Source organism: Marmota monax, unplaced genomic scaffold (genome assembly GCF_021218885.2).
Source record: "Marmota monax isolate L192 unplaced genomic scaffold, Marmota_monax_Labrador192_F-V1.1 WCK01_AAM20220418_F8-fsc00145, whole genome shotgun sequence".
In the NCBI taxonomy this organism is placed as follows: domain Eukaryota; kingdom Metazoa; phylum Chordata; class Mammalia; order Rodentia; family Sciuridae; genus Marmota; species Marmota monax.
Genome location: NW_026695201.1, coordinates 3,575,934 through 3,593,993, shown reverse-complemented (window position 1 = coordinate 3,593,993; position 18,060 = coordinate 3,575,934). Strand labels below are relative to the sequence as shown.

The following is an 18,060-nucleotide window of genomic DNA, read 5'->3' as shown; positions in this document are numbered from 1 at the left end:
TTAGTCTTGAGAATCTCTGTACTCTTAAAATTTATTGAGAACCTGAATTTTTGTATATGTAGATTGTATCTGTCAGTTTTAACCATATTTGAAATTGAAACTGGAGATTAAAACCAGGGCCTTGTTCATGCTAACCATGTGCTCTATCATGAGCTATGTCCCAAGCCTAAAACCAAGAACTTTTTAAAACATGAACAAAGTCAGGCATGGTGGCACATTCCTGTAATGCCAGCTACTTAGGAGATTGAGGCATGAGCATCACAAGTTTGAGCTCAGCCTGAGCAATTTAGGGAGACCTTATCTCAAAATTTTAAAAAGGGCTGGGCTGTATACTCAGAGGTAGAGTGCTTACCTAGTGTGTATGAGGTCCTAGGTTCAATCTTCAGTACTGCAGAAAATTAAACAAAACACGAACTATGTCAGCACACATTCATTTGCTGGTAGAATGATATTATCGCCTGTCATGTAGCCTCCCAAAAACTCAGTTTTATACTCATTCTTACACAATAAGAATGAAAAGAAAGTGAAGTCTTGGTATTTATTATGAAAATAGTTTTGATCTTACAGACTTTCTAAAGAAATCCTGGGAATAATCCAAAAGTTTTTGGACCACATGTTGAGAATTTCTGCATTAAGTTATAAAATAGCTTTTAGTTTTGGCAGTGCCACTTGCCTAATACCACTGTGCTTCATCCCCAGTCTTATTTTTTTTCTTCCCCATTTGATTTTGAGACAGGGTCTTGCTAAGTTGCCCTGGTTGGATGCAAACTTGCAATCCTGCTACCTCAGCCTTCCCAGCAGCTGGGATCACAGGTGTGTGCCTCTATACCCACCTAAAACAGGTTTTTATACTTGAGGTTAATAATTAGAGAAATAAGATATAGTACGTTAAAAAAAAAAAAAGAAAAGAAAAAGAAAAAAAACAAGGCAAAAATATCCTAAATGAAACTGAATTTAGGGGTAGAAATATTTGGAAATTCCCTTGAGGATTAGAATAATATTGGGTAGGTTGACATGGTTGGTAATTCTAATGTTCAAAACCTTACATAGTGGCATAGTCCCTTGAATTTTGACATAAAGAGTAAATTAGAGACATCTTTTACAACTACCAGCATGGTTCATTGATTTGCTTTTGTCTGATAGTTATAAAGCTGTTTTGAAAAAAACTATTTTTTTTTTTTTAAATAGGGTCATGATCGTGGAGTAAACTGGGCTGCCTTCCACCCCACTATGCCCCTTATTGTATCTGGGGCAGATGACCGTCAAGTGAAGATTTGGCGCATGAATGGTGAGTGAACCACAATGAAGAGTATCACCGTGTCTTAAGAAATTGACTGCTGGGAACTGGGGCTACAGCTTAGTGGTAGACCACTAGTCTAGCATGCATAAGGCCCTGCATTCAATCTCTAGTACTGAAAAAAGGGGGAAAGGGGTAGTAATTAACAGTTAGACACCTAAGTAGCTAATCTGCTGTATTTTGACCTGCCTTCCTACTTTAGGTTATTATCTTATGCTAATCCTGGGAACATTGGCATTGCCCTTTTTCTTCCATCTTTTTTTTATATGGTCAATGGTAGAAGGCTTGCTTGGCATGCACGTGGCCATGGTTTCAAACCCCAGCACCACAAAAAATAAATAAAGCTTCTGTCATGGAGTTTACATTTGTTCTAAAATGGCAACTAGTGACAAATGCTATCAGGACAAATAAAACAGGATAAAAAACCTGAAGAATGATGGAACAGAGGTTTTATAATTGCTGGGAGGGTTGGAATGAAAGGACAGAGACATAAAGATTAAAAGACTCAAATGAAAAAAATCCCTATATTTTCAGGCTGGTTGTATAGCTCAGCTTATGCCGAACATGTGCAAGACCTGGGGTTTGATTCTCAGCACCAACGGAATTAAAAAAAGGAAGAAAGGTCCTGGGTTGTAGCTCAGTGGTAGAGCGCTTGCCTTGCATGCATGAGGCCCTGGGTTTGATCCTCAGTACCACATAAAAAATAAATAAATAAAAAGATACTGTGTCCATCTACAACTAAAAAAATATTTTAAGAAACAAAGGAAAAGGAAGAAGAAGAAAAAAAAAACTGCCCCTTTGGAAGTTAATTTTAGTATTTTGTAGTGGTACCTAGAACTTGGTTAAGAAGATTGTTGTATAGTAATAGGGAATTGCAATAACCTAATTCTCTTTCATCCTTCAGAATCAAAGGCATGGGAGGTTGACACCTGTCGGGGCCATTACAACAACGTGTCTTGTGCTGTCTTCCACCCTCGCCAAGAGTTGATCCTCAGCAATTCAGAAGACAAGAGTATTCGAGTCTGGGATATGTCTAAGCGGTAAGGGATTTACTGATGTTGTGTGACCAAACCAATGGGAATAGCCCCCTTTCTCTTTCTTACTTTTTCCCTTTAAAAGTTAGATTAGAACTTGGGTGTAGTGGTGCACACATAACTCCAACAACTCAGGAGGCTGAAGCAGGAGGATTGATTGCAAGTTCAAGGCCAGCCTGGGCAACTTTTTGAAATCTTGTCCCAAAACAAATTTTAAAAAGGACTGAGGATGAGGATGGCGCTATAGCTTAGTGATAGTACTGGGTTTGATCCTCAGCACCACATCAAAATAAACAAATAAAATGAAGGCATTCTGTCCATCTACAACTACAGAAAATAAAATTTAAAAAAAGGACTGGGGATGTAGCTCGGTGGTAAATCACCCGAGTTCAATTTCCATACCAAAAGAAAGTGAAAATTAGACTATAATGTTCCTTTTTTTCTCTCATCATCTTTAACATGTGTAGAAATCAAATAATAAATTATAAAAACTTGAAGAGACCTAGAGATCGACATTTATTAATTTTCTATCAAATAGAAATCTCTGTGTGTATTCTTTTCCTCCTCTGAATTTGAGCATTTTTCTCTCTCCTTTCCCCCCAGTTCTTTAGCAGCAGAAAGAAGAAATATGAAATGAAACAGTACAGAAAAATATTTAGGATGAATAGGGAGAATTGAAGTATCAAAATAATAGGGTGTGGGGGGGTACAGCTCAGTTGGATTGAACCTGGGTTCAATCCCCAGAACCACCAATAATAATAATAATGATAATAATAGGATCAGTTTGAAGTTTCCTCTTTTCTGTTCGTTCATAGACTTTAATATGATATATGCCTTTACTTATCATACACACCTGATTTACTTTTTAAATCGCCTTGCAGGTTCACCATTCACTGTTCTTGCATGTGATCAGCTGAAGATTCCTAGGAAATTAATGTTCTTTGTCTACTGTTTGCTTTCCTAGGACTGGGGTTCAGACCTTCCGGAGGGACCATGATCGTTTCTGGGTCTTAGCTGCCCACCCCAACCTTAACCTCTTTGCAGCAGGTAAGGGCCATTATTATTATTACTACTACTACCACCACCACTTCCTTCTCCTCCTCCTCCTTTTCCTCCTCCTCCTCTTTGTTGTTGCTTTAGTTCAAATTACTTGAAAGTAATTCTTCATTAGCTTTGTCTCTAGTAAACACAACAGTAGAATTCAGAGTCACTAAATACTACTACTCCTTTTCTTGGAGTGGTAGTATTTAGTGCTCTTTCTCTACCAAGATTCCTTTAATGGTAAAGCTCATTCTCTTTGAGTAGCTCCTAGGAGCTCATAGGAGGCTAATACAGGACACTTAGAATCTCAGGCTGAGAAGCTTATTCATTTGTTTGACAAATACATATTAAGTGGTGGGCCCTGTTCTGGGTTCTAGTGTTAAAGCAGTATATAAAATAAAGCCTTTGTCTTTACAGAGCTTTTATTGGTAGTTAGGGGAGATAGACCATACATAATAAATACATAAAGTGATGCTTTGAAAAAAAAATATCAAAATTAAGGAGAGGATGATAAATAGGAACAAATGTGGGGACCACTACTGTATATTTAGTGTTTAGAAAAGTGAAAAGGAATGAGACAATGGAAGAGCAAATGCAAAGAACATATAGTAGGATAATAAAGAGAAGTACTTAGCATGTTAAGAGAATATCAAAGATCAGTAGAATTATGATGAGCCAAGGGGCTAAGTAATAGCAAGGGGAGACACACCAGAGTGTGCATCATTATCATCATCATTATTATTATTATTATTGGTACGGGGATTAAAAGCAGGGGAACTTAACTACTGAGCCACATCCCAGCCCTTTTTATATTTTGTTTAGAGACAGGGTCTTACTAAGTTGCTGAGGGCGGCCTTGAACTCGAAATCCTTCTGCGTCATCCTCCCAGGCTGCTAGAATTACAGGCATGTGCCACCACGCCCAGCCTGAGTGTGCATTATCTTATAAATCATGGTTGGAACTTGGTGATTTTTATCCTGAGTGAGTGGAAAACTATTGAAAGATTTTGGGCAGGGAAGTGACACTGGTTTATGTCACTTAAGAGTATAAGAATAGAGTATTTCTCTAAGGGATGGACAATGCTAATATGGTAAAAGCAAAACATTTTAAAAAACAGAACCATAAAGGCCTTTAACACTAGCATTCATTTTTTTAACAAATACCTTTGCTCTTTTTATTTACTAGGGACTGATAAAGGATAGAAATTATTGCAATTTTTTTTTTTTTTGCCTTCAGTGAACTAATGGTATAATGGAAGTGAGAGATTTAACAGTATAGAGATAAGTACTATAATGAAGTCTATAAAAGTTTTAGGGACTTACAGAGAAGGATGTGTCTAAATGTGGCAGTGTGATTTAGTATTAAGAAAGTATTCACAGAGAATTATTTAAATAAAGATTTCAAGGCTGGGAGTGGTGGTGTTTGCCTATAATATCAGCATCTTGGGAGGCTAAGGCTGGAGGATCACAAGTTCAAAGCCAGCCTCAGCAACTTAGCAATACCCTGTCTCAAAATAAAAAATAAAAAGGGCTGGTATGTAGCTCAGTGTTTAAGTGACCCTGGGTTCAATCCCCAGTAGCCCCCCACAACCAAAAAATAGATTTCAAGAATTGTGAGAATTCAGGCAAATAAGGGATGCATTTAGGTATTATATTAATGTTTTTTTCTGTTGCTGTAACAAAATCCCTAACACTGGATATTTTATTTTATTTTTAAAAAGAGGTTTATTTAGCTCAGAGTTTTGGAGGTCTAAAGTCCAAGATTAGGCAGCCACAACTCTTTGTCCTCTTGTGATGACTCCTTGGCTGTGTCACAGCATGGCTGACACCATCCTGGCAGGAGTGTGGGCAAGGAGAGATCCCATTGCCAGAAAGAAGCCAGAGAAGATTTAGGGACCAGGCTTACTCTCTTAGTATAACAACCTACTCTCAAGGGAACTAATCACTGTTCTGAGACAACTACATTAATCCCTTCTGAGGGTTCACCTTCTAATGACCTAGTCACATTCTATTAAGCTCTGTTCTTTAAAATTCTAGCACCTCAGCACTGCCACACTAAGATCAAATTTCCCGCACATGAATCCTTGAGGGACAAACCACATCCAAACCATAGCAGGTGTCTTGTCTTAATTTTTGCTTACATATATAATCATCCTTGTGCATCTCCTTGTGCCAGATTTTTTTTTTTTTTCCCCCTATAGTTAATTCTTTTCTCACTGTTTCCTATCCCCCAGGTCACGATGGTGGCATGATTGTGTTTAAGCTAGAACGGGAACGGCCAGCTTATGCTGTTCATGGCAACATGCTGCATTATGTCAAGGACCGATTCTTACGTCAGCTGGATTTCAATAGTTCTAAGGATGTAGCTGTAATGCAGTTGAGGAGGTAAATCTGACTTGTTTCTATTTTTACAAACCTTTTCATCAGTCACTGTGATATATTGCCCCAAAACAGGGCTCTTTCTTTTAAATGACCTTTGGATCTCACCTCCTATCACAGATGAAATCCCCAAAGGATAACCCTGCTCAGTTTAAACCCTAGCATGGCAAATAAGGAGGTGACCAGAAGTAAAATGGGAATTTCTCTGTTGAGAGTGCTATTGATTGACCCTGAGGAAATTGTACTGTTATAGTTTGTAAACCAGGAAAATGTTCATGATAGAGAGTATCCCAAATTGGAGACATGCCTTTTTTGGTGGGTGCAGGTACTAGGGATTGAACCTAGGGGTGCTTCCTCACTGAGCCACATCCTAGTCCTTTTTTATATTTTATTTAGAGAAAGGGTCTCACTGAGTGGCTTAGTGCCTCACTGTTGCTGAGGCTGGCTTTGAACTAGTAATCCTGCCTCAGCCTCCTGAGCTGCTGGCATTACAGGCATCCACCACCACGCCCGACCAGAGATGGGCCTTTTAACATTTATTTAGCATATCTGCCTTGAGAGATCTCATAGCATAGTGGTTTAATAGACCTAAATGATTATAGTACAGGGTAAGTACCATAATGGAGGTTTATAAAAGAGTTTTAGTTTTCCATAACTCTTTCTTTGCTTTCCAGCAAAATGTACACAACTCTAAACGAGAATATATGTCTCCGGAAACTCTTAATTCTGAAGATATGATAACCTCTGGGATGCCTGGCAAAAGGAACTGTCCTTTTGGAAAGCCAGCTGCATCAGCATGCTGAAACATTCATAGTGGCAAACATTGGCATGCGAGTTTGATAACCACCCTCTAGCATCACTACAATAAAAAGATGGGTTTATGAGAACAATCCAAGGGACAGGAGAAACCAGCCAGAGACATCACATCAAGTTACTCTGTGGTGTCCATTGCAATTGTGTGTAGGAATTTGTACCCAAGCAGAACCATAGTGAGTGCTGACCCTACCTTTTATTGAATAATTTGGCTTGTACTAGAGCTTGCAATGAGCTCCCAAGCCCTACAAAAAGAAGGAGAAAAAAATTCAATTTTTATTTATATTTATAAAACTGATGAGTTTGTATATAAAGATAGTAGAATGAAACAGACATTATTGCTATGTGTATACATGTGACTGCATGACCAATATGATTCTGCAACCTGTACACTCAGAAATATGAGAAATGATATCCCTTCTGATTCAGATGTATGATATATCAATGTCATTGTACTGTCATGTGTAACTAATTAAAACAAAAAAAATTAAAAAAAAAAGATAAAAAGTGCTGGGTGTGGTGGCACATGCCTATAATCCTAATGACCTTGGAGACTGAGGTAGAAGGATGGCAAGTTTGGGGTCAGCCTCTGCAACTTAGCGAGACCCTCAGTAACTTAGCAAGACCCTGTCCCAGAATAAAAAGGACTGGGGATGTAGCTCAATGGTAAAGCATCCCTGGGTTCAATTCCCAGAACCAAATAAATGAATAAATTAAAAACAAAAGGATAATTCCTTTCTTCTATTCTTATACCTATTCTGTTTTCTCCTTTTTCTATATATATCTCTAGTGGGTCCAAGTTTCCAGTTTTTAATATGTCATACAATCCAGCAGAAAATGCAGTCCTGTTGTGTACAGTAAGTAACCTATGGATTCCTCCTAAATTCTCCTTAGGTATTTTTCTGATCCCCAGAGTGAAACTGATGACTTCTTAAAAGCTATTTAATGGTCATTTTGCAGGAGCTAACAAGTGAACACAAACTAAGCATAAACTAGAAAGGCTTCAGTTGTCATAAGGAAATTGAAGGTTTGTGAACATGAATCTTTCATAAGGCTAATATAATATCTAAACTTAATGAAGCCTCAAGATGAATGACCCAGATTACTGAAAGTGATTGGAGAGATAGTTTACATGTATCCCATGCAAAGGAGATGCTTATATTGATCTCTCCCTTTGGGGGAAAATAGATTTTGGAAGGGGGTTCTTTTCAATGAAGTTGACTTCAGAGTAATCAAAGCCTTTTTTTTTTTTTTTAAGAATATTTTTAGGGCTGGGGTTGTGGCTCAGCGGTAGATCGCTTGCCTAGCATGTGCGAGCCCTGGGTTCGATCCTCATCACCACATAAAAATAAAATAAAGATACTGTGTCCATCTACAACTAAAAAATAAAATATTATTTTTTTAAATAATATTTTTAGTTGTAGATGAACACAATAACTTCATTTTGTTTATTTATTTTTTATGTGGTGCCAAGGATCGAACCTAGTGCCTTACATGTGCGAGGCAAGTGCTCTACCACTGAGCCACAACCCCAGCCCCATCAAAGCCTTTCTTGTCATACAATTTGCAAAAAGAAAAAAGGGAGGAAAAAAAGACCATTCTAATTTCAGTGCCCAGTGGCCAAATTTAAAAGAATTAAAACATCTTTTCCCATATAACCTCTAGTGTCCAATCTTGGTCATTCTCTTAATATCTAGCAGTCCCATATTCTTATGGCAATTCCCATATTCTCCTGGCATTTTTTTTTAATGTCTTTTTTTTTTCTCTCTCAAGCAAACTTTTTTTTTTTTTAAAGAAAGAGAGAGAGAGAGAATTTTTTAATATTTATTTTTTAGTTTTCGGCAGACACAACATCTTTGTTTGTATGTGGTGCTGAGGATCGAACCCGGGCCGCACGCATGCCAGGCGAGCAAGCTACCGCTTGAGCCACAAGCAAACTTTTTTATATTAATAAGCATAATTCAGGTGGGACTCCAGAATGTCAGGGATCTTAGGCTTTTGATTTGTGGAAAAGGGCAATCTTGGTTTTCATTCAGATAAAATCTGCCTCTTTAAAGGATAAAGAAAATATCATTGCTGAGTTGGTTAGCTAAGAGCTTTATAATTCTTAGATATGGCAACATTTGAATACTGTCTGGGTGAAGGGGGAAGGAAGTATAGTTTCATATTGTTGTCTGTGTAATGGAACTGTTTTCTCTGTTAGAATAAACTGGTATCTTGGGTGCTCCTCACTAACATTTTAATTTCCCTTTTCTCCTACAGAGAGCCAGCAATTTAGAGAATAGTACCTATGATCTATACACCATCCCCAAAGATGCTGATTCGCAGAATCCTGATGGTAGGCATGCTCTTTGTCTACCTAAACCTGCTTCCAGCTCTCCTTACCCACATCATTATTCTTTTTCAAGGTTTTCACATCCCATCCCCAGGCTGTGGTCACATCACTCATGTCTGTTGGCAGGTGCTGCTGACAGTTACATCAGAGGCGACCATGGTGTGAAATATTCATGTTTCCCCTCCATTTTATTACCCCAGCTAGATATATATATTTTATAATTTGGTTATTAGAAACTCTCCATTTTCTCTTTCAGCACAGCATGTTATCCTAGTTTATTGTCAGCTGATATGACTTTCACCCTGGTAGTTTCATTTATTTAAAAATGTGGTTCCAATCTTGCAATGTCTCATCCTGGGACTAGGGATTTATACTCTTCTATCCACATCCAGATCCGATTTGCTTCCTTTTGCATGTCAAAAAGATGAGGCTGCTAACAGCCCAGGGCCCCACCTGGGATCCCAGGATCCAGCTGAGACCCCTGCCTACCTCTTTCATCACCACTATCCCTTGTTGATGTTCTTACTATTAGAACTTGCTGACAAAACATTCTCAGAATGGATTTTACTCTGGCTTCTGTTCCTATCAGTGCTCTTCCTCCAGGGGGTTTATAGACTTTAGCATATCAGAGATTTATTCTACAGGTCCCCACTTTCACTAGCAGACTTTGATCATATTTTAGACCCCATCAACACATTCTCAAGAAATGTTTTGCTAGCTCTGTCCCTTTTGTGGGTGCCTCAGGTCATTATTGTTAATCCTGTTCACCTTTTAAATGTGCTCATACTGACAGAGAAAAATCTCTATATATTTGGTATCCGTAAGTCAAAGTCCCCCTTACAAATTAGTCATTTAAGCCAATTCTGAACTAAGAACTAAATCTTGTGATTTGGTTCTTCCCAACCTACTCCCTTGCTTTTGTCCCCCCAGATCTGTTTACAATTATTAGTTTAAAATATTTTGTTCAGTTATTATTTTTGTATATATTATATATATTATTATATCTTTTATTATTATTATTATTATTATCATTATCACTTTTCTGTTCTCCATCCTTTGAGGGAGATAATAATTTATAAGGTTTGACTCTTTGTTGGGAAACAGAGGAAGAAAAATCAAAAGCTGGAGTAGTGTTGTTCCCTGACCCCTAAAACAGGGAATGTTGGTTATGATAATTAGTTTTTCAAATTGTCTGCCACTCTAGGTGCCAGAGAAATATAAGGCAAGGGTGACCAGCATGTTTTGTCCAGTTTTCTACTGTTATAATATATGAAAGAATATTTCAATGCATCTTTCACAAGTTTCTCAGAGGGTAGAGAGGAGTGTCCATTGGAAAATTCTAATCAACCACCAGAAATGAGGAACTCTCTTTTGGGGTAATAAGTCTTTAACACTTAACAGAGCAACAGCTTAGTGCTAAATACTGCCCAGCATAGAACTCGCTTGTCAAGATTTGGTTGGGAGTGCTCTGCCCCACTGTGCCTTACTAGGAGGTCTACATTTGCATGTTAAAAGCAGCGGAGCAGCTGCAACCTGGGGAGGGGGCTGCCTCTACTCCAGTTTGTTCTGATAGGAGGTCCTAGGACATTGACAGGCTGCTTGCTGTGCCACAGCTTGGCCAGGGAGGCCCTGCTCGTTAGCTTGATGGAGTGTGCTGTCTCTCAAGATGGGCAGCCCTTCTGCCAGTATATGGTGTTGGCTGAAGTGCAGCCACTTGGCCAAGAGGAAAGAGGCTTGGCAGGGGTGGGGGTTGGAGTTTGGAGGGGACTGGTAGGGAAAAGTCACTTGACAATAGCCTCAGGTTATGGCTGAATTAGTTAGGAAGCAGCTGAACTGGCAAAGCCAAGATGGCAGCCAGCAAGACTGGCAGCTCTATGGCATCTGACTCTGTCACCTGCTAGTAGCTCACCACATGCTCCTACCCTTTGATTTTGTTCTCTTCAGCCCCTGAAGGGAAGCGATCGTCAGGCCTGACAGCCGTTTGGGTTGCTCGAAATAGGTTTGCTGTCCTAGATCGAATGCATTCGGTAAGTTAAGACTAAAAGCTGAAACCAGTTTGGGGAGTGTAGTGGCAATGGCCTGTGTATTGCAAAATAAAAAGTACTGTTTTTTCCTTATTCCCCCCTGACAGCTGTGGTTCTCATCTATTGGCTCTGCCTTTATTCCTAGCCCTGAGCTAACCCCCTGGGGGACAGATTTAAAGTTTTTTGATTTGAGTTGATATTACTGTAGCTTTGGGCTTAAGAAGCAAGATAAAGTCACTCTTGACCATTTGAGCAAAGCCGAAATCAGAATCAAATTTGAAATGAGTGGGTTGGACGATGAGTAGATCTCTCTACTTGACCTATCGCCATTGGAACTTGAAATGTAATAGGTTCAGCACAAGATAAACAAAATTCTCGAGAAAATATTTAACAAAAATTTAACCCCCTCTGGGGCTGGGGATGTGGCTCAAGCGGTAGCGCGCTCGCCTTGCATGCGTGCGGCCCAGGTTCGATTCTCAGCACCACATACAAACAAAGATGTTGTGTCCACTGAAAACTAAAAAATAAATAATAAAAAAAAAATTATCCCTCTAAGTACTGTTTTCTCTCTCTGGTTGACTGAGAATCTCAAGTTTCATTGGACTTCAGAATTTTTTTTCTTTCTTTTTTTAATGATATTAAGACCCTTAGAAAGGATTTTGGAGTGATCTGTCTACCTGATGTGTGATTAACTTGGACAGAGAGAAATATACTTAGTTTATTGAAGCTAAGGAATAATTGCTGAGGGATGTCATTAGCTGTCATCATTTTGTGTAATCACTTTTTCTCTTAATTCTTTAACATTCCTTTCAGCTTCTGATCAAGAATTTGAAAAATGAGATCACCAAAAAGGTACAGGTGCCCAACTGTGATGAGATCTTCTATGCTGGCACAGGCAATCTTCTACTTCGAGATGCAGATTCCATCACACTCTTTGATGTACAGCAGAAACGGTAACATGATAGGTGCCTGTAAAAAAACAAGCATATAGTGGGGGAGAGTGGACAACTTTAGTGGGAGCTTTTCTCTCCCAAGGAACAAAGAGGGATACCAAGGTTAATGGCACAGTTCTTGTGCTTAAAGGGGTTTATAATCCAGGGATGAAATATGTAAATATCCCTAATAATATGAGAAAATGAGAGGCAAGGGCTTGAAAAGAGGAGAAGTATAATGCAAGCCAAATTTTTAAGTTACAGAGCTACTATGCAGAAAATGTTTATTTGGCATTACATTGAGAAATTGGGGTTTATGTGTGAGGATAAAAAGACCTAGATCTTAGGCTGGGGTTGTAACTCAGTGTTGGAGAGTTTGCCTCTCACGTGTGAGACACTGGGTTTGATTGATCCCTAGCACCACATAAAAGTAAATAAACAAAGATATTTTATCCATCTATAACTAAAAAAAAAAAAAAAAAAAATTAACAAAAAGGACATAGGTTTTAACCCTAGACCCAGGAGTCAGATCTATTCATGTTTGACCTTCTCTCTCATTTCAGGACTCTGGCATCTGTGAAAATTTCTAAGGTGAAATATGTTATCTGGTCAGCAGACATGTCTCATGTAGCACTACTGGCCAAACATGGTAAGTTTTCATATATCCACCCTGATTTAGAGCCCACTCCCTCCCTCCCCCATCCCTGCCAGTCTGCTGCACTCATTCTGTCCAACAGAGCACTCATGCCCTTTGCCTCTTACAGCCATTGTGATTTGTAACCGCAAACTGGATGCTCTATGTAACATTCATGAGAATATTCGTGTCAAGAGTGGGGCCTGGGATGAAAGTGGGGTGTTTATCTATACCACAAGCAACCACATCAAATATGCTGTCACCACTGGGTAAGTTTATTATCTGGAATACAGAACAGGAGAAGGTAGCTTCTAAAAACTCACTGTCCTATCTCAAGATGTCACTGAAGTGCCCTGTGAGCTTCCTTCATGGAAAAGCCTTGTCTGGCACTATGTACTAGAGACATCAGTATATACTTTTTTCTACTCTTTTAAAATTGTGAGGCCAGGACTGGGTACCTCATATGTATACCAGAGTAGAATTGCTGCACCATAGAAGTATACATACCTTCTCATTTTCCAGGTATATGACACTTTTATTTTTGTGCATATGATAGATGTGTAAGAATATCTCATTTTTATGAGTTCAGAGCACCTGCCTAGCACATATGAGGCACTCAGTTTGATCCTCAGCACCACATAAAAATAAAGGTATTGTGTCCACCTTCAACTAAAAATTATTTTAAAAAGAAAGAGGATTAAATTATTTTTTTAAAAAATCGTGATGCCAGAAAATCATGACATATACCTGCAATCCCAACTACTTGGGAGGCTAAGGCGGGAGGATCAAGAGTTCGAGGCCAGCTTGGGCAACTTAATGAGACCCTGTCTCAGAAAAACAAGATTTAAAAAAAAAAAAGGTAGAAATAAAATTGTGGGGCTGGAGTTGTGGCTCAGTGGTAGAGTACTTGCCTAGCATGTGTGAGGCCCTGGGTTGATCTCAGCACCACATACAAATAAATAAAAATTTTTTTTTTTTTTTTTTTTTTTTTTTTAATATTTATTTTATTTTTTTAGTTTTCAGTGGACACAACATCTTTGTATGTATGTGGTGCTGAGGATCGAACCCGGGCCGCACGCATGCCAGGCGAGCGTGCTACCGCTTGAGCCACATCCCCAGCCCAATAAAAAATTTTTTAAAAAAAGAAAAAGAAATAAAATTGTGAACTATAACCCAAATGTAGAAAATTTTATAACTTTTAAATATATAGAATGGCAAACAATTTGTATAGTGAACATGAGTGAAATTATACTGAATATATTATTTTTTATCTTGCTCAATATTTTCTTTATAAGATTTTTTCATTCTGTACCTCTAATTTATTTATTTCATTATTATATAATGTCTCATCATATGATTATACCATGTGTGAGTTACTATTCTTAAGGGATATTTGAGTGAATTCTAGTTTTTGACTATTACAACAATTCTCTTTTTAAACATCCTTTTACATATTTTCTGGTACACACATACATCCATTTCTCTGGAATGTATACCAGAGTAGAATTGCTGCACCTTAGAGTATACATACCTTCTCATTTACCAGGTATATGACACTTTTGTGCATATGATAGATGTGTAAGGGTGTCTCATTTTTATGATTTTGTTGTAGGTTTTTTTTTTTTTTTTTGTATTCCCCAATATTGGGGATCAAACCCTGGGCCTCGTGCTTGTTAGGCATGTACTCTACCACTGACCTATATTCCCATTCCTTTTTAAGGTGATCTTGTTTGCCCAGGCCAGCCTCCAATTTGTAATCCTGTTCCCACTTCCTCTCCGGTAGCTGGGATTACAGGTGTATACCACTGCACCTGGCTTTGCTCTATTTTTCCATTGAGTTATCTATTCTTTCCCAATTACCTAATCTTTCCCATTTTATTTTGTTGTTATTTTGTGTGAGTTCTTAATATATTTGGATATCAATCCTTTGTCAGGGCTGTTACAAATATTAAAATCATGTTTTCTGATTCTATTTTTGTTATTCCTTAATAAAGCAATAGAAATTAATTTCAGTGTAAATTTATGAAATCTTATCCTTTATGGATAGTTGGGCTTTGTATCCTATATATTAAAAGAAATTAGTGACCTCTATAGGCATTCTTCTATATTTTCTTACAAAAAGTTTATAGTTTTGCCTTTTATATTTGTAATCTACCTGAAGTTGATTTTTGCACATGGTATGAGATATAAGGTGATCAGTTCTGTACTTTTCAATAAGATCAAGCAGCTGCCCAGCATCATTTATTAAAAGTTTACCCTTTCCCCATTGTTCTACAGTGCCATTTTTGTCACATGTAAGTCATGTTTTCAAAAATGCAAGGATTTTGGGGGACTGGGGTTGTGGCTCAGTGGTAGAGTGCTCACCTAGATGGGAGAGGCCTTGGGTTCAATCCTCAGCACCACATAAAAATAAATAAATAAATAAAAGTATTGTGTCCAACTACAATTAAAAAAAAAAAATGCAAGGTTTTTTTCTGTGATCTGTCTCTGCTCTGATTGCACATTTTCTTATATTGTAGCTTTATGATAAATCTTCACATGTAATAAAACAGGTCCTCTAATCTTTTCTAGGTTTTTTTGTTTTTGTTTTTTTCCAAACATGAAATCAACTGAAGTTTGGGTTGCATCCAGTATGTCAATTTGAAGTTAATTATCATCTTTACAATATTGATTTTCTGATCTGTAAACATGGTATAGTAGCTTCTCATTTAGGTCATTTGAAGTGTCTTTGAATTAAGGTTTTTTGTTTGTTTGTTTGTTTTTGATGATTCACAGGAATTATCACATTTATTTATAAAAATCCTAGTAAGTAGTTATTAATATATTTCTCCACTTAATATAAGAGGGAAGACACCAAAAAAAAATTTTTTTTGAACCCAAGGGTGCTTAACCACTGAGCAACAATCTTAGTCTTTTAGTCTTTTTCATTTTTTAAATTTTGAGACAGCATCTCATTAAGTTGCATAGGGTTTTGCTAAATTACTAAGGCTAGCTCAAATCTAAAATCTGTGCTCAGCTTAAGGCACTGAATTCTTGAGAACTTCTCAACTCACCTGATTTCTAAGAGAATAATAAAAATGAATTCTTGTTGCTTTAATTTGTATCTTTTTTTGTGAATTTGTGCATTTGTTTCTATATATGTAGTGGTCTTTTTCCCCTAATAAATAACTTCTTATAGTACTTCTAGATTAAACATTTTAGGATTTTATTTATTTATTTATGTGTGTATGTGGCAATAGTGGAATACATTTCAATTAAGTTTTATAGTTTATCTATAGATATTTTGTGTTTCTTTGGTTAGATTTATATCAATTTTATTTTGAAGACCTTGTTACACTCCTGTTAATTTCTAATTTATTTTTTATTTTCTTGAATACTCAGCATCTGTGGGCAGTGACAGTTTTGTTTCTTCTTTCAAATGCTTTTACATTGATAAAGCTTTCTAAGGGTGCACTTTTATTGTTTTGTTGTTGTTTGTTTATTTTGAGGTGGTACTAGGGATTGAACTCAGGGCCTTGCACATGCTAGGCAAGTACTCTGCCAACTGAGTTGCTTCACCAGCCCCCTAAGGGTGAACTTGTAGTGTACAGACATTATATAAGCATAAATATATACAAAGAGCTGGGGATTTGTCTCTGAGGTTAAGCTCCCCTGGATTCAATCCCCAGTGTCCCCCACCCCCAAAAGGATGTGCCCTTGGCTTGTTCATTTTTTCACAGGCTAGATTTTTCCCTCACTTACTCATAGTTGCAATCTCTACTCCCTATTCTTAGGGACCACGGAATCATTCGAACTCTGGATTTACCCATCTATGTCACACGAGTAAAGGGCAACAATGTATATTGCCTAGACAGAGAGTGTCGTCCTCGGGTACTCACCATTGATCCCACTGAATTCAAATTCAAACTGGCCCTGATCAACAGAAAATATGATGAGGTATGGAGTGAGGGAGCATACTAGAGGTATCAAGAGGGGAAACATTCCTTTTTTGTTGTAAGTAATCTCTACTTCCTACTCTACCCAACCCCAAATGTCTAGGTACTACATATGGTGAGGAATGCCAAACTAGTTGGCCAGTCTATCATTGCTTATCTTCAGAAGAAGGGCTATCCTGAAGTGGCACTGCATTTCGTCAAGGATGAGAAAACTCGCTTTAGTTTGGCACTGGAGTGTGGAAATATTGAGGTGAGAGGAATATGGTCATTCGGCCCCAGATCATTTTTAGAGAAGGTGAAAGGGTTGGGGGCAGGAGGTGGGGTATTATCCCGAACTTGCTTCTTAAACTACAATGATAGAATTTTTTAGTTATTAGATTAAACCATCTTCCTGTTGCTGTTTGCCTATTTCTACTTTTATTTACCATATTTTTATTCTTAGTTTGAATTCACTAATTTCTAGGATAAAAGCAAGATTACATGAAATTTCATATATCTCATTATTTCCTTGACACTTGATCTTGTTTAGACAACAGAGTGCTTATTAATTATTGAGGTACAGAGGGTACAGGCATTATTTGCAAAGGAGAAGAGAGCTTAGGAGACTTGTTTTTCCAGTTCTATACTTCCTTCTTTTATTATATCTTCTGCCTTTCTTGAAGCCTCTGTGGCTCTTCAAATCTGGCAGATAGAAAATAAGATAGCTAAGCAAGAACTGTCCCTGTGGAATCAGCAGCTGCTAAGTGATTCTGTTGTAAAGGCTAATTTCTTTTTTCTTTTTTTTTCCATGTGTGTATGGGGTGGAGTGCTGGGGTTTGAACTCAAAGGCACTTAACCACTGAGCCACATCCCCAGCCCTTTTTTATATTTTATTTTGAGACAGAATTTTACTAAGTTGCTGAGGCTGACTTTGAACTCGTGGTCCTCCTGCCTCAGCCTCCCAAGCAACTGGGACTATAGGTGTGTGCCACCACACCTGGCATAAAAGCAAATTTCTGAGGATGAGGATAATATACTGTGATGATTTCTTCTGTTCGTGAATCCAAAGATCCTATTTGTAGATAGGATTCTCAATTAAAAAAAAAAATACAGTGAAAGCTAGGAGTACTTAAAAGTAAAGGAAGTTCATTAGGAAATTTATTTCAGCAAATGCTTTCATTGCTAAGTGCTTGGTTTTGAGTCATAGCATCCTTCGCAGTACCCTGTTAACACTGATCCTGGGTGTCTTTAGATTGCTCTCGAAGCAGCCAAAGCACTGGATGACAAGAACTGCTGGGAAAAGCTAGGAGAAGTGGCCCTGCTACAAGGGAACCACCAGATTGTGGAAATGTGCTATCAGCGCACCAAAAACTTTGATAAACTTTCCTTCCTATACCTTATCACTGGCAACCTGGAGAAACTTCGCAAGATGATGAAGATTGGTGAGGGCCTAAAAATGAAAGATGGGAAGTGGGGGGTACAGTGGAGGGCAAATAGACAAGAGAGAGGAGATCTAACTTGGTGTCTCTTATTGACTTGGTGCAGCTGAAATTCGGAAGGACATGAGTGGTCATTATCAGAATGCCCTATACCTGGGTGATGTGTCAGAGCGAGTGCGGATCCTAAAGAACTGTGGGCAGAGTAAGTATCTATCCAAG

At 38.0% G+C, this 18,060-nt stretch overlaps 1 protein-coding gene and 1 long non-coding RNA gene across 3 annotated transcripts in view; one reads left to right on the top strand and one right to left on the bottom strand.

Moving 5' to 3' along the window:
- Copa (COPI coat complex subunit alpha) overlaps nt 1-18,060 on the top strand; it is a 45,238-nt gene that overhangs the window by 17,355 nt on the left and 9,823 nt on the right. The window contains exons 8-21 of one of the 2 annotated variants that reach the window (XM_046429079.2): nt 1,189-1,288; nt 2,202-2,337; nt 3,296-3,378; nt 5,606-5,756; nt 7,354-7,420; nt 8,826-8,901; nt 10,843-10,925; nt 11,736-11,875; nt 12,418-12,503; nt 12,619-12,757; nt 16,262-16,424; nt 16,527-16,673; nt 17,655-17,844; nt 17,948-18,043. In XM_046429079.2, the coding sequence (XP_046285035.1) occupies nt 1,189-1,288; nt 2,202-2,337; nt 3,296-3,378; nt 5,606-5,756; nt 7,354-7,420; nt 8,826-8,901; nt 10,843-10,925; nt 11,736-11,875; nt 12,418-12,503; nt 12,619-12,757; nt 16,262-16,424; nt 16,527-16,673; nt 17,655-17,844; nt 17,948-18,043 (1,657 nt within the window). Of the gene's footprint in view, nt 1-1,188; nt 1,289-2,201; nt 2,338-3,295; nt 3,379-5,605; nt 5,757-7,353; nt 7,421-8,825; nt 8,902-10,842; nt 10,926-11,735; nt 11,876-12,417; nt 12,504-12,591; nt 12,758-16,261; nt 16,425-16,526; nt 16,674-17,654; nt 17,845-17,947; nt 18,044-18,060 lie in introns of both variants that reach the window. The other variant, XM_046429078.2, reaches the window with a different exon arrangement.
- LOC124082619 (uncharacterized) overlaps nt 11,627-18,060 on the bottom strand; it is a 37,969-nt gene continuing 31,535 nt past the window's right edge. The window contains exon 4 of the long non-coding RNA XR_006848442.2: nt 11,627-11,891. This is a non-coding gene — a long non-coding RNA (uncharacterized LOC124082619). The remainder of the gene's footprint in view (nt 11,892-18,060) is intronic.